At 34.8% G+C, this 17,654-nt stretch overlaps 1 protein-coding gene and 1 long non-coding RNA gene across 2 annotated transcripts in view; one reads left to right on the top strand and one right to left on the bottom strand.

Annotated features, from left to right (window-relative positions):
• Positions 1–17,654, top strand: part of LOC138713396 (ecto-NOX disulfide-thiol exchanger 2) — a 98,078-nt gene that overhangs the window by 21,437 nt on the left and 58,987 nt on the right. Inside the window, exons 6-7 of the mRNA XM_069845473.1 lie at positions 4,965–5,198; positions 5,398–5,610. Of these exons, the coding sequence (XP_069701574.1) occupies positions 4,965–5,198; positions 5,398–5,610 (447 nt within the window). The remainder of the gene's footprint in view (positions 1–4,964; positions 5,199–5,397; positions 5,611–17,654) is intronic.
• Positions 1–17,654, bottom strand: part of LOC138713401 (uncharacterized) — a 207,000-nt gene that overhangs the window by 141,455 nt on the left and 47,891 nt on the right. The gene's annotated exons all lie outside the window — the stretch shown is intronic.

Below are 17,654 nucleotides of genomic sequence, written 5' to 3'. Positions count from 1 at the left end.
TAGCAAATATCTTATGCTTGGAGTTTCAGATTTAATATTTAATTTTTCAAATATTATGTTCTCTTTAACGAATTTAATATTACCTACCTTATTTACTTGCGTAATTTCTCCCATTTTTTTTAAACAAAATTCGGAGATAAAAGTCGAAGGGGGAGGGGAAATTACGCGAAAACAAAATATAGGTATTTTGGGAATAAATAACATCAAACAATTCATATAGAGCTACTGATCAAATTAATGTTCTATACAGAACAACTGCAAATATAGACATACAATTTGAGTAATTATGGGCAGTTTTGCAGCTTTTCTTTGTACTGCTGTATGTTAGTTCCAACTTTGGTAGCCTGACTTCGACTGACCTTGATTGTGGTACTAATCTTCGCACATAAGATATTGGTATCAAAATTAACTTACTAAATTAATTAGGATTCCTCTAGATCAGTGGCGCGCGCAACCTATTGCATTAGGGTAGGCTCTTCATGTTTGCATGCTACATAGGTATACAACTTACAATATCTCGAACATATTGATAATTTGATATAATTTTAGTGAGTTCTGACATCAAACCAGAGCAGCAGCCAGAAGGAGGGTAAGAAAACAGAAACTTCCGGAAACTAATGATAAAATAAATTGGTAATTAAATAAATCATACCTTATTTACTTAAAGGTGAACTCCATTCTGCGTTCCTTTTTAGAAAACTCCTCAATGACATCGCTATGGAATGTAGGGGATTTTCAGATTTCTTTCAGCTTTTTCTTCTCAATGGACATCAAGGCTAAACTGCTTAATCTTTCTTGCCCTTGAGTTGATCTTTGAAGTGATTTAATCCGCTTAAGGGCAGAAAAATGACCTCTCAGCAGATGCAGATGTGCTTGGTATGGTCAAAACCAGTAAGGTCAATTTGTACAATTCGACAAATTCTGTGTGGAGTTGTTTTGATTTTAAATGTGTCACCAGTTCATGAGGGTATTTTCCACGAAACTCTTCCATTGAATATAGGACTGTCAATTCATTTTTTAGACGAACTATATCAAACACTGCACTGTGCTTTACATTCAGCGCATCCAGGGCAGAATTAGGAAAATTTAATTTATAAGACTGAAATTTGTTTGGATCAAGCAATGAAATAAATTCCAACTGAGGGAGATTTCCAAACCTATCTGTAATATGGTTTGTCACATTGTCTATTTTTTCAAAAAATATTCTCCTGTATTTTATGACATCATTTTCCAGGCATTTTCTTTTTCGCGGCACTTCTTCACATTCGACTTCATTACAAACATCACTCCATAATGCATCAAATCTGTATCTCTCATGTAGAACAATACGTTTTGTTTCATTAACCTTTTCTACACAATACAGAATATCCAAATGCTTCGTTTGAAGAATGTTGTACAGAATGTCAATGTATGCATAGATCTTTGATAACACATTTAGAAGAAATTTGGTCTCAAACTCTGAAAGGAAAGACAAATATCCATGCGCAAGAGCAACAGTTTCACTTTCCCAGTCTGATGAGTTGTTGAGTATATTTTTAAAAAAGTCCACCAGCAATTTACGGTTCTCCTTTACAATATTGACTATTCTGGAAGAGAAATTTCATCTTGTGGGTGCATTTCTTGGAATTATTCTGTTGGAATATTCAGTAAGAGCATGCGCGCGTTTTGTAGACTTGGAGAAGAAGCTACTTAGTCCATTCAATGTCTGAAAAAAAGATCCGGCACTCCTTAATACTCATAGCTGACTGAGATAATACTAGATTTAGGACATGACTGAAACAATGAACAAATAGAGCTCTAGGATAAATGTCTTGAACTGTGGTTTTAAGTCCATTTATTTCTCCAGCCATCTCTGCCGCACCATCATATGTTTGACCAACTAATTTGTCTCTAATATCATAAGATCCCACTATGTCCATTACATGATTAAATAAACCATTACAGGATCTATCTGCACTCACATCAACGAAGGAAATAAACGTTTTTTGAACCTGTGCTGTCTGGTCATGGACATACCTGAGAGTGGTGGATAGTTGTGATTTGTTGCTTACATCGGATGTTTCATCTAAAATAACTGCAACATGCTGGGCCATGGAAATGTCATTCTTAATAGATTCCATCAACACGCCACTGATAGCAGCTATCAGGTCATTTTGAATTCTGTTGATGTGCCCTTAAATGTTGTAGATGACTCTACATGTTCTCGAAGAGTAGTGTCGTAGCTGCTCAACAAATGTAAACATTCTATATAGTTGCCTTTGTTAAGTGAATCTTCACTTTCGCCATGCCCTCTGAACGGCAGTACTTGCATGGCTAAGAAGCACGTTGTGTCGATTAGGCTTTTCATTATTTCTCTGTTCTTCTTCACCATTTCATTGTGACGCGCCACATCCGATTTCAATTGTTGATCAAGTTGGGTGTCAATACGAACACTTCCAAAACAAGAAAGCTGAACAACCGAACGCAAATGACATTGCGATCGTTCGTGTTTGACAATGGCATTGCTGAGATTATTTAAATTATTATAACCCTCTTTGTTCCACACACTTTGTTCGTTACAAATTAACGGTTAGCACGTCTAGCCGCGAAACCAGGTGGCCCGGGTTCGATTCCCGGTCGGGGCAAGTTACCTGGTTGAGGTTTTTTCCGGGGTTTTCCCTCAACCCAATATGAGCAAATGCTGGGTAACTTTCGGTGTTGGACCCCGGACTCATTTCACCGGCATTATCACCTTCATCTCATTCAGACGCTAAATATCCTAAGCTGTTGATAAAGCGTCGTAAAATAACGTACTAAAAAAATCGTTACAAATTAATAAGCATGGCCAGCAAAATAATGACTGCATCCTGTTAGCTAATTAGTTTTCACATATTGGTTCACATTGAAATAACGTAAATATTCTCTACTCTTTTCTTTATGTAAAAACTTAAAGTTCGGAAGCGCCGGCACTGGTCTTCCCCCCACAGTTACAATTTCAACTTTTTCGTTCAATGATCTACAACCGAAAGTCCTTTTAAAAATCTGTTCAATTATACAGTGATCTTCTGCCATATTACAACAATATCGCACTAGTTTTACCTCACTTTGTTTAAATAAACTCTATAACACACTCACTTTACCAATAGAAGTTCAAATAAACACTATAATACAGTAATTTCATCACCAAAAGCGCTTTCATTAGCGCCTACCAGCCTAACGTACTATGGCAATGGGCAAGACACGTAAATCAGGGCGCATGCACCAGCTGTTCTAATTTACTGATTATGAAGGGAAACACTACGCTCACTGCAGGGCCAGGGAGGCTCAGCAAGCCGAGCTGCCCAACTCTCCAGTGACGAAAGATGACGCGAGAGCGAGCACACAGCGGACAATAATTATTGAAATGCGACGTACAGTACCAACCAAAAGGAAATGAAAATAGGATGCCAAGCCAAAATTTGCTGAAATTAGTTAAGGACTCTGCAGACTTTCTTAAATTAACAGTATTACTTTTAAATACAAATTTAATAAATTTCTTCCTGTCTGTCTGGGTAGGCGCAGCAGACCTAGCCTACCCAGAATGCACGCCACTGGTTGGGACCAGATGACAATAATTCAGGACAAGATACTGATGTTTCACAAAGTCTAATTGCATTTAACACATTTTCAATTCAACAGCTGACTGTTCTTAGCTAAAATGTTTCTAAGAGTTCAATTGCATTCTCTCTCTCTCTCTCTCTCTCTCCCTCTCCCTCCCCCTCCCCTTCTCCCTCCCCCTCCCCCTCCCCCTCCCCTCCCCCTCCCCCTCTCCCTCTCCCTCTCTCTCTCTGTTTTTTTATATATTATATAACGTATTTTCATTCTTATCCTTGTGTAGTTTCTGCTTTATTTTGTATATAAGGTATTGTATTTGTTCTCTTTGTATTATGTCCATTTTTCATTACATTATTGATACTGGGTAGGTATTGTAACTGAACTGCATTTGAGCACGTGCTTTTGCTCCTTGGGATATTATTATTATGTACGTCATTCTGTTTAATCAGAAGAAAATAAATTATTATTATTATTATTATTATTATTATTATTGTTATTATTATTATTATTATTATTATTATTATTATTATTATTAATTACGTGAAGAAAATTAATGAACGTTTATATATTTTACACTCCAATACTGTCATCAGACGACAAATTCAGATCATCTTCTGTGTTGTCAGAGGAGTCATTGTAGAAGGGATGGATAATGGCCTTGAATTTTCCATACTTGTACGAATTTTTATGCTATTTCGATTTTTCACGAAAGACTGTCTTAAAAGGAAAAGGGATTGACCAGTTATTTTTTTAATGTAGGCAGGAAAGATGAGGGCGAGGTAATGCGGGGAAAGTATTTTATAAAATTATGAAAAAATATGCCCTAAACCTCGAGGAGGAAATTATGCGAGTAAATATGGTATTTTAACGGACTATATCTATATACGAAGATAATAGCACAGGAAAGTTAGAACTTCTTGTGACTCTGAACATCATACACATCCAACTGTTACACATGTCATGATTGAAGTCCAAAATTGGTGTTCTGTAAATGAGGGCATACTTCTGATGATTTGCTTACTTGTTGTTTTGAAGAAAAGACGTGAAATTCTTAAAAAGATACTGTTGATTTTTATAGCTCTTTTCATCATTTGTTTTACGAAAGTGCTACATCTGTACCACTTTATCTAACTTATAATTAAAGAACATTGTATATATTCTTTTGAAAAACTTGGGTATACTTTTGAGCTTTTATTAATGGAAAAGAAAAAACAGCCTCATAATTTCAAATTTCTTTATAGAAATCTTTACTGTAATTATAGATATGTTTAGTTCAATCAGTTTTTAAATATTATATCTGATACATTCTGTGTGTATGTAATTTATTTCCTGAAACGTGTGAATTCCTCGTGTATGGCTTAGATAAATTTAATTATAATGTATATTTCCAGGTTATCGTATAAGACTTGGTTCTAATACTGATGCTCCAAATACTGGACGTCTGCATGTGGATTATGCACAAGCACGTGATGACCTATATGAATGGGAATGTCGGCAGCGAGCATTACAGAGAGAACAGAGGCACCGTGAAAGAATGGAACAAGAGCGTATGCGGCCACCGTCACCTCCACCGGTTGTTCACTACACAGATCACGAAGCTGTCACAATTTCGGAAAAAATTAAAGGTAATAATAATAATTAAATAATTATTTCTATATACTTAAACAAGATTTCCTATTTCAAAAGAGAAAATTTTCTCATTCATGTTCACCTCATTTTCCTCTTTCTTTCCTCACTTTTTTATGTATTTCCTTAATCTTTATCTATCCCTCTTCTTCTGTGTCTTTAAAAAAATAATAAATGATATCACATGTTTCCTTTCAGCTGATGAAACATTTAGCAAAGCTGTGCAAGTTGTAATCACCTGGCTAGAACGTGGAGATTGCAGCAAACGCAATGCCAACACATTCTACACAATGATCCAATCAACAAATTCCCATGTTCGCCGACTTCTGAGTGAGAAGGCGCAGTATGAAGAGGAGCTTCAACGAGCACGTGAACTGATGAAGGGACGCATGCAGGGCATCCTTATACAGTGTGAGTAACACTCCATGAGGGTGGTAAATATTCAGGTCTAGGAACCATAATGGTGCTGTTGATTGGTTAGATTGTTTGACAATAAATAGTGTACTGAATAGTGTTTTGTAGTTTCCTCATTCCTGTAGCTCCTATTTCATCCCTTTTTGTTTCCCCATGTATGATTCTACCTTGTCTTTTATGCATAAGCTTTCATGATGGTCTTCAGAACCAACGCGGTAATTGTAGATTGACATAGACAGTTTCAGACAGAATTAGACATGGATATTCACAAACAGTTTTTTTATCATTTTCTTGAATACTTACTTGATGGATAATGATGCAACATTATTGTTGAAGTATTTAAGGTGTACTTGGAAGCTGGTGTATCTGGTTTTTGACTGAATAATGTGTTATTAATGACATTCATTTTAAAAAACCTATCTATCATTGTAAATTGTATTGTTATATGTACATCAAATTCTGTGTACATGTAACTCTGTATATATATATATATATATATATGTATATATATATATATATATATATATATATATATATATATATACTGTAAACACATATTGCTATAGCCTTTTGTAGAGATGAAAGAAAATACTCAAGATAAACATGAGGTACAGACATATGTCATGAGCAGTGCTCATCTGTGGTTCAAACAGGTTGAATCAAATTATGTCTGATTGGAAATTAATTCGGTTAGGAAATCTCTTATAGTTGCTCAAGACACTCGAGACATATGACATATTAACCAAAACTTGATTGAATATAATCAGTTTATAAGTAATTAATTGTATGATATCATTTTCTTGTTATGAATGAAGTAGGAAGCAATGGTGGATTATTAAAAATTGGAGTAACTTGGACTTTTTTCGTTGCTGGTGAAGAAATATTTCACAACGTGAAATTAGCCATTTGTAATGACCTCTCTGAGCAGGAAACCCTTCTCAACCCTTCCTCTTTTGTTCATCTGAAGATAAAGATACCGGTATGTTGTGAAATATTTCTTCATTAGCAGTGGAAAAATTCCAAACTGGCGGCTTGCTTGCAGACTGTTGCTGAACTTAAAAATGGCTGTTTAGTCTTAAATCTACGACATGATGTAAAATAGATCTAAGTTATATCAAAATTCTTACTTGTTTGAACACAATTACTTAGTCAACTGTACGAAGACAGATTGGAGCCTCATAACTGACACCAACAAGGCATCACTTAATGAGGCAACTAAGCCAGGAGATAGTGGATAGGGTGGCCATTCGGAAGTAGATCTCGAAATCACAATCGATAGTTATTAGGATATATTTGATACAACGAAATCAGAAGATACAGAATCAATCATTACTCAGATCAAATAAATCATTGCGCGGTGACCTGAATCACAAACATTTTGTGGTGTGTCTACAATAGGCCTATTCACAAAAATCTGGGATTTTGTCATTTTCTCTTCTGGATATCATTCTATTATTGAAATACTTGGAATTTTTATTTCAAGCATTATTGTTCTGTGTTTGTTTAGAAATATTAATGTTTTAGTACCGGTATAGCTCATAAAGCTAGTCTAAAGCAGGGATAGTGAAAATTTGTTTTTGGGTTGTATATCAAGTGTGATTTTTATTTTTTGTTTGGAAAAAAGGAAATCATAGCTGTGAAACATGTATTGATTTTAAGAGGGATGTGGGATTGGAGAATAATAGCAATCTAAATTACGTATATGTCATTGTAATAAATGCTTCAAGCTTGTTCTCATGCCAACTTAAGCGAATAAGTGGTAAAAAATTATGTTACAGTGTATGAATTTATTTGAAAATATAAATAAATCTACTTCCATTGCTGCATTTTATTAGTAACACGTTTAAATAAAAGATACAAATAAATAGCACTGAACAGCAATAAAGTATCTATGTTTTGAACTTGATTGGATTCATGGAATTATTGCTTAAGAAAAATCGCAAGAAGTTTCTTCTTTTGGAAAGAAAATAGTCATACTTCTATGTTAAATTAGGTAGCACCTTAAAAATCTCAACCATGAAATAGATATACCTGGCAAAATATTTGGTAATTTCAGGACATAAATATAAATAAATATAGCTGCCATGGTGGTCTAGTGGCTAGAGTGCTGGACTTATCCTGTGGACCTGAGTTCGATCCCCAATATATCCCTGACTTATAACTTGTGTTGGGCAAGCCCATGGTCTAGGTAACACAGAAGTTTTCTCTGGGAGTTCTGGTTCCCTGTGGCATTCCAACAAATATCCATCATCATCTCATCTCATTGCAGGTGTAGTGTAGATCAGCCTTCTGTTGCGCACTGTAAACCGATGACTATGTTGATAAATTGATCTACATAACTGAGTTCATATGAGTGAATTACGAAAATTCAAGTACCTGCCATTAGTTAAAATAAATGAACGATTGTGAATGAATTAATAAATACTTTAAATATATTAATAACCTTAAATAATTAAACTGTTTTAAATAAATAAATAAGTAATGAATTAATTAAACTTGATAAATAACAGTAACACATTTACATGGCATGATTGTCTCATTGAGCATCTCTACAAACTGAATTAACAACAGGTAGTAACAGACTGCCCAATATGTAATAAAAATGAAATTTTGAACAGACAGCACCTTTTCCTCTGTGATAAAACCGAATTCCGATATTAGGGACAACAATGTCGGACAACAACATTGGAGCACATTATTGGGGAGCTAGAGAAAGATTGATTTGAAAGTTAGAATTTATAAAAGTTATATTACCGGTTGTTCTGTATGTTGTGAAACTTGGACTCTCATTTTGAGAGAGGAACAGAGATTAAGGGTGTTTGAGAGTAAGGTTCTTAGGAAAATATTTGGGGCTAAGAGGGATGAAGTTAAAGGAGAATGGAGAAAGTTACACATTGCAGAACTGCACACATTGTATTCTTCACCTGACATAATTAGGAACATTAAATCCAGACGTTTGAGATGGGCACGTATGGACGAATCCAGAAATGCTTATAGTATTAGTTGGGAAGCTGGAGGGAAAAAGACCTTTGGGGAAGCCGAGACGTAGATGGGAGGATAATATTAAAATGGATTTGAGGGAGGTGGGATATGATGATAGAGACTGGATTAATCTTGCACAGGATAGGGACCAATGGCGGGCTTATGTGAGGGCAGCAATGAACCTCCGGGTTCCTTAAGAGCCATTTGTAAGTAAGGGAAGATTGTTACAACTCAACTAATCAACATTCGACGACAACAACAACAACAACAACAACAACAACAACAACACTTCTATAAATAAATGAAGGAATTTTACGAATTCATTCCCTATATATGACCGAATCATTGTTGCCTAATACTTCTGCCTATTTAATTTGTTACTTTCACCCCAGATTTAATGTAGTTGCTGATAAGTTGTGTCTGTTCGAGCAAGTTCCAACTAATTCAAATTCTGACATTGCACTAAACATATTGCATGAGCAGTTGTTATTTCAAATGCTAGTCTTTTGATTTTGCTGACAAACTAGTTGTTCAGGCACTGTATGATGACAGTATGTGCTACTGCCATTTATTGTCTTACATAAATAAGCCTTTTGATGTAAACGAAGAATAAACAAAAGGTATATTTTTTAAATTTTAATTTATTATCTTATTAAAAAGATGAAGTTGCAATATTGTCAAGTCTGCATTAGAGGCAATTTAAAATATTTAATTCTAAGTAATTATTAACTCCTTATATATGTATCAACATACCATTTCCTGCAATATACCTGCCACGTATGCATGAGAGTATTGCCACAGCAAATGTGCCCTCTTATGGGTATAATGGAGAACTGTGGCATTGTGGAGAAAGTTTAAATAAAAAAAAAATATTAGATATAAACCTACATAAAGCTCATATCCCTTTGCAGAAAGCAAATTTATTGAATTACTGTCTTCAAACTGTTTGAAATAGTTCAGTGTAAAACTCGTTACCCAATTAAAATAGGAAAGAGATGTGCGAATTAGACCTACACATGAGTGGAACATAGTTATTTATGCACAGACTAGTATATATCAAGATTTATTAAAAAGCAAATTTCTATAACAATTTAATTTATGAGACTGTAGATTTTCATGGTAGTTACATTCAGAAGAAGAGCTGCCATGATGGCTGCTAGAGCACTTTGTAATCCTGTAGACCCAGGTTCGATCCTGTGTACCCCTGATTTATAATTTGTGTTGGGCAAGCCTGTTGTCCAGGTAACACGGGTTTTCTCTGGAAGCTCTGGTCCCCCTGTGGCATCCCAACAAATCTCCATTATCTCATTAATTGTGTATGTAGTGTAATGCAGTCTTCTATGGCTCGCCCTAGGCATCGACTTTGTTGGTAAATTGGTCTCCACAACTGTTAAATTTTCTTCTAAACAGTTTTTTTTGGTTACCTGTTGTGTTTTAGTGCGTGTTTAGATAATATATTATAATATTGTACATCTATTTTTATCTGTATTGTGCATGTATTATTTTGTATGGTAACTTTCTAGAATATACGAACTTTGTTTGTATTTCTTAAGGAGAGTAAAAACAAAAGACATTTCCTGTTAGTTATAGAATCTGTATTTTAGATATAATATTCTGTGTTTCTTATACTCTTAAAATATAGAAACACTGTTTAGAAAAAGCAGACATGCAAACTCGTTAGGATTCTTATGTAATGAGTGTCTTGGTGACGGAATTCTTTACATTGCAAAGATGTTTTAGATATAACTTATTCTTCTTGCAGGTATGTTTTAATGAGACCATCATGTAAGCTGTTTCTCTTCACTATTCTGTCTGTATCATTCTGTAAGACATCCTATTTCTTTCTTCCCCACATGAAATCTCAACAAGGGTATCTGTGAAATCCATCTCATGCTCTGTCTTTTAAGGTACAATAGCTGATGCAGAATGGATAAGGGATACATTCTTTTGTCTTCCATATTATAGTGAATAGTATATTTATCTCTAGTCAAAAGGAGGATCCACAACTGTAAATAATGTTGTTTTAAACAAGACAACATAGGATATTGAAAAAAGACACAAGATTATTGTAATTACCCAGTTGGGTGATTGAAATATTGGTTTTTACATCAGGACCTGGGTAAGTATTGGCTGGAGAGAGTCTATAGCTTAGTTAAGTGTGGTAAAAGTGGCAAAATATACACATTTAGAAGTTAAAGAATAAGTATTAGCACTGCACGTACCAGCAATAGTTCTCAAACTTCTTTGTATTACTTTGCTAAGAATATAAAATTCTAGTACTATATTTGTTTTTACAGTTTGTTATTTTTATTCTTATTTTTGGCTCCTACAAATTACTTTGGGTCACACAGTTTCATCATTATATATATATATATATATATATATATATATATATATATATATATATCTTAGTTTTTTCTGTTGTTGAAGGCCATTCGAATTTATTCTCCATTTTACCATATTTTATTTATGAATTTTTCAAAATGTATGCAAACTATATTTTGAATATAAAGGATTTAATTTGATAATAGGCAATATCTATCAATTTTTGTCACAGTTTTATTATAGAATTATCTTTTTCTTTGATGTAAAAGTTCTCAATTAATTGTAGCCTTGAAAGTTGCCAAGAAACCTGTATTGAATTATCAGAGACTATATTCTTAAAAGAATTAACATTAAAATAGCAGTACATATTTCTTTTTATTTTTCTCCCTTTTTAAAATACCACACCAGCAATGCAAAGTTATCCCATTACGTGCCCTGAAAGGTCCTCCGAATGGCGAGAAGATAAAGATTCTGCTTCATGAGACAATAGACACTGTGTAGTAGTAGGAATGTTAGTCCTATATGATGATCATCTTTGTCCCCAAGGAAATATCGTTGGTACTCATTTCTGTTAAAGACTGAGTGAGTTTCAGTGTCATAGTGCGGCTGAAAGAAGTTGATCAAAGATGAAAACCATGCGCCATCAGGAATTGAATCCACAATCTTGTGGTTTATACTGCAATGCTATCATGCTCCCTATAATGGCCAAATAAATTAAATCCACTTCTTTTCAAAAGAACATTAAATGTCCACTACTTAATTATTTCTACAGGTACAGTCAACTCTGGATATAGTGAACCTCTGCGGACTTCCATATTTTGTTCACTATATCCGAGATTCACTAAATCCAAGTGTCTCTCCCCTAACCTTAAATGACAGAAATGAATGAAATTGTGAACAAGAAAATAAAATATTTCATTTTTGTGGAATGGATTTACAGTGTACACTGTATACTGTTACTCACAGTTGATTTACTTAAACTATGCTGTTGACCCAAGTCTGCTTGCGAAACACCATGTTCAATGTCACTTATAATATTCATCTTATCTTCCAAAGAAAACACTTTATGCTTCGACATTTTTATACAATACATTCATTGACAAAGACTAGAAACAAACTGATCAGGTAGAAATGACAAACACTATTATGGTGTGACTACATACTCAGCCTCAGCAGAAATAACTAAAATGCTCTCTCAATTAATATCACTCAATAAAAGAATTGTATTCCAATGGATACCATCCCATTGTGGAATTCTGGGAAACGAGAATGCGGATGCTTTAGCAAAGAAGGGCAGCACTGCTACTTACAGACCTGTTACTAAATCTACGTATTACTCTGTGAAGAGATTTATTAAATCTACATACTTAGACTTCAACAAACAAAATTTGATAACACAATCCCAAGGGAAAAAATGGAACTCTCTGCATCAAAATCCACAGTTGATTCCTGATTTACCTCGAAAATCGTCTGTAGCTGCATTTAGATTGGCAACAGGTCATGATTGTTTGGCTAAACACCTGCATAGAATTGGAATATATCAGTCCCCTAACTGCCCATTGTGCAACTCAAACCAAGAAATGGATTCGGAACACCTCAAAATCTGTGCTTCATTGGCTGGTCATGATAATATATTCGAAAAATATTGGAGTGCAAGAGGTCAAATGACTTTATTGTCAAACACCTGGCATTAGAAAACAACAACAACATACTCAGCCTTGGAATTTCCTGGGTCACTTAATGGAAACTGGAAGGGGGTTGACGAAGTTTGAAAGCCATCGGAATCTTACCTTCATTTATGCTCTGAACATAATTTCCGTCCCCTTTTAATAATAGAAGGCATTTTTATTTTCCATTGTTTTGGTGCTATCCATCATAATGGAAATGTTTCTGAGAACAAAAGACAGCCCTTTGATGGTGGAGGATTAGAAATAAGAGAGTACACTGTGCCTGAGAACAGAATGTCAGGCTTTTCACAGTGGAGTGAGGCAAGATCGTCACACTTTGCCTTAATTTACAATACAGCTCATTGTCTAGAAATCATACTAATTCTACCTTTGTCATTTGACTAAAGGAGTAAGAAACTTAGAATGTTGTTCTCAACACATTCTCTCAATTCAAATAAGAATTTGTCAGGATAAAACTCTTGTAACTTTAATTTTTATGATTCACTATAATCAAAGTGAGGGTTCACTATAAACGGAAATATTTATGTACTTTTTAATGTATGCGGGTTGAGACCTACGATTTAGGTTCACTATAGCCGAATGTTCACTATAACTGTGTTCACTATATCCAGATTTGACTGTATTAGGAAACATAATGTAATCAAGTATTTATGCAACACTATTAAAACTATATAGAGAGAGAGACTATGACATGATTGTGTAGCAATAATACCAATGGTGAAATAAAGATGACATGAGAAATCACCAAATTAATTTCCTCAACAGGCTTGCGTCATAAAAAACTCACAGTTCTTTTGATGAGAAACCATCAGTTTATTGAACTGTTGCTGAGTCTCTATCGTTAAGAATATTGTTAAACTGAGTGATGTAATGACTACTTGCAATGTATCATAGATGTAAAGATATTCAGTGTTTTGAAACTACCTATCGACACCATATTAGTTCGACTTTTCGAGGGCTGGACCCAGAAGTATTCTTGCACTTAGGCTTACATTGATCCATTGTGTGCCCTATATACTCTTTTCACTGTAAGAAAAATCCTAATGTAAACACAAGCACGTGGCTATTATACCCGTGATTGGCTTTTAGTCGAAACACTCATATGACGCAGGAAAATATAGTTCCGTATTTGGAAACCATAACCTTGTATTATTTGAAAATAAAAATTGAATTCTAGTTATCAAATACGATAAAACATATAACTTCACTCATATGTAAAATGCTATGTAAAAGAAAAGCTACTTTTATATTTTGTTATTTATTTTGAAAGTGGATGAATACTAAGAATAATATCAAGGTAGTTTGTTCTTGTAATATGCTGGTGCCACTTAGCTTGTTCATGTAAGCACGTGATAGTATGGCATCTGCATCCTTAGTGTGTGTGGTTACTAAACATAAGAGTGGAAACCCTCTCAAAAGTGGAGAGAAAGAAATAGTGTTGGATGTATATAATAAGTTAAGTGAATTTCCTAAGCAAACGAATGCATAGTAAATGAGGTTAGGTCTATTTTGAGGAATAACGGGAAATGTTTAACATGAAACAGAATGTACAACAGCGGGCGGGATCACTTACTGAGAATCTCTGGCTCCAAACTGTGGCCAGTCAAGCCTCACTTCAGTCATGTGCCATTGTTTACTGTAGGATTATTCTTACAGCGAAAAGATTATAGATATATATTGTGTGATGATAGTTCAAGTGCAACAGATGGCCTGGGTGTACTCGTAAATCCTGTGCTGACAGGTGGGCCATCCTGCCTCAGCCCCAATGGAGCCAGATTCCATCCTCAGACAAGTACCTGATAAGTCCCAGGATCCAAATTTCCAGTGTGAAATGGGAGTACTCTAAGAAAAACCCTCTGCAACGTCTGCTTTGTCCGCCAAAAATTCTATCAAACTCTGGCCAGGGAGTGAACCTGGGTTACCTGGTTGAAAGAGCAGCAAGGAGCCACAGAGTTGGCAGTCGGTATTATCACTGGGGAAGGAAGGTAGGGAAAGGGGCAACCTATCTATGATCAAGATGTACACTACTGGAAGAAAGTAATGGATCGACTCTTGGAAGTAATTTCATAGCGCAATTCAGATGATAATATTCATAACAAGATTGACACGCTGCTCAGAAGCATAGCCTTTCATTCATCTCCATAGTTCAGGCAGTTCAGCTGTCTACCTGTCGTGCAGGAAAGAGTAAATTCGAGTCTCATCCTAGTCAGTTTTTTTTCTGAATAACATTAAAATGGAGCTTTACAGACTTGGGATCGATATTTCAGTTTGTTTAAGAAGAAGTAGCATAATTAATGCTCAACTCCTATGCATTATTAATAGGCTTAACCTTGAAGTAATATTACAATTAATTCAATTAATAACACTCAATAAAAGAATTGTATTCCAATGGATAGGCCTACCGTCCCATTGTGGAATCCTGGGAAACGAGAATGTGGATGCTTTAGCAAAGAAGGGCACACTGCTACTTGCAGACCTGTTAACTAAATCTACGTATTACTCTGTGAAAAGATGTATTAAATCTACATACTTAGACTTCAACAAACAAAATTTGATAACATAATCTCAAGGGAAAAAATGGAACTCTCTGCATCATAATTAACGAAATTAAAAAGTCGGAAGTCTAGAGGACCAGATAGTATTGCTACAGAGATTCTTAAATTAGGTTCCGAGGCCATAATTCCATACTTAATGCGTATATTTCATGTTTCCATAAACAGTGCAGCTATTCCATGTGACTGGAAATCAGCTATAGTGGTACCGATACATAAAGGTGGAAATAAATTAGATGTTGGAAACTACAGACCGATTAGCCTTACATCTGTCATATGTAAAGTCATGGAGCATTTGATATCGGATTATATTCGTCATGTTCTAAATGCGAAAGACTGGTTTTACTACCGCCAGCATGGTTTTAGGGAAGGCTTCTCATGTGATAGTCAAATTACGTCGCTGGTTCAGGATCTAGCTGAAGAGGTAGATAGAGGCGGAAGAATCGATGCAGTTGTGATTGATTTTTCAAAAGCATTTGATTTGGTGCCACATGACATATTAATAGATAAGTTAAGTAGGCTAGGAATAGATAAAAGAGTGGTGCTATGGATCCCAGAATTCTTAAAAGGTAGAACCCAGAGAGTTAGAGTAGGTCATGAAATATCGGAAATTGGAAATATAAGTTCAGGGGTGTCACAGGGCAGTGTTCTGGGTCCATTACTCTTTATAATATACGTAAATGACCTATGCCAGAATATTACATCAAACGTGAGGCTATTTGCAGATGACTGCATTATCTATAGAAAGATTAGAAATAATTCAGATGTAGATGCTATTCAAACAGACTTGAATAAAATTTATAACTGGGCGTTAATGCATAGGATGAAAATAAATGGTTCTAAAAGTAAATCTATAACTTTTTGTAAAACCCGAGAGGAAATTAGTCTTAATTACGAATTCAGTGGTGTTGTAATTCCGCAAGTACAATGTTGTAAATACCTAGGAGTGTATTTAAACTCCAAACTTTTTTGGAGAGAGCATGTTGATAATGTTACGGGTAAAGCATGGAAGGCACTTCACTTTATTATGAGAATCTTGAGAAAGGCTAGCCCCAAATCGAGGGAAATAGCATATCTAATGTTAGTGCGACCGTAAATGGAATATGGAACTACATGTTGGGATCCCTATAGAATATATCAGATAAATTCCTTAGAAAGAATCCAGTATAGGGCAGCTAAATTTGTTAAAGGTAAAAGAGAAGATGGAAACGATACGATAAAAGAACTTAAATGGGAAACTTTGGAAAACAGACGTAGGAAAACTAGAATAACATCATTGTATAGAGCACATCTAGGTCAGAAAGCATGGGTAGACATAACGGCTCGGTTAGAAAAGCCAACGTACTATGGTAGGAACAATCATGATTTTAAAATCAAATGTAGGAAACAGAAGACGGATGTAGGTAAATTCTCATTTTTAAATAGAACTATAAATGATTGGAATGACCTACCTGCAGCGGTCTTTGAGGGCTGTCCTTCCTTAATGAGTTTCAAGAATAATTTAAAAAGTTGTGTATAAAGTGCAAATTAAAATTAAGGTGACATTTAACATTTAATTTTTTAAGGTGACATGTATTTATTTAGCCTGACGAGTTACTTCCTTGGTTTGAATTGTAAATTATTTAAAAATAGCATGTAAGAGGGCCTTAGACTAGAAATGTTTAGTTTAAATGTAGTTCTGTTTCTAAGTACAGTATGCATAAGGGTGTAATTATTTGACTTATTTGAATTGTTGTATCAGTGAAGCGAGGTGAGTCAGTGGAGTTATGGTTTTACAGTGCAGTGAATAGTTCCAATCAGTGATAATTTATAGCGTCAATGAAATGTGTTATAGTGTGTCAGTGAAATGTGTTCTAAAGTGTCTGTGAAATGCGTCATAGTGCCACTACAGTGAGTGAGATGAGAATAAAGTGAAAGACTATTGAAACTTATGTAGGGCCTATACATAATTATGTAGGTTGTAATGTAAAATTAGGTATTTTATTTATGTTTTATTATTATTGTGTTAAATTATATTGTGTATTCTTATTTTATTGTGTATTGTGTAATTGTATTGTGTATTGTAAATTTATTGTGTATTACTTATCACTTTTTTTGTGTATTGTTTATATTGTGTATACCACTGCCACCGGGTGCTTGCCCACTTGCAGTGTAAATAAATACATACATACATAATCCACAGTTAATTCCTGATTTACCACGTAAATCGTCTGTAGCTGCATTTAGATTGGCAACAGGCCATGACTGGCCAAACACCTGCATAGAATTGGAATATATCAGTCCCCTAGCTGCCCATTGAGCAACTTAAACCAAGAAATGGATTCGGAACACCTCAAAATCTGTGCTTCAGTGGCTGGCCATGATAATATCTTTGAAAAATATTGGAGTTCAAGAGGTCAAATGACTTTATTGTCAAATGCCTGGCATTAGAAAACAACATATTACAATGATTAGTGGTAGAAAATTCAAGTGCATCTTTTCACCTCTTTTGGAT

The sequence above is a fragment of the Periplaneta americana genome, chromosome 14 (assembly GCF_040183065.1).
Source record: "Periplaneta americana isolate PAMFEO1 chromosome 14, P.americana_PAMFEO1_priV1, whole genome shotgun sequence".
NCBI lineage: Eukaryota > Metazoa > Arthropoda > Insecta > Blattodea > Blattidae > Periplaneta > Periplaneta americana.
This window is presented reverse-complemented; position numbering and strand designations above follow the sequence as displayed.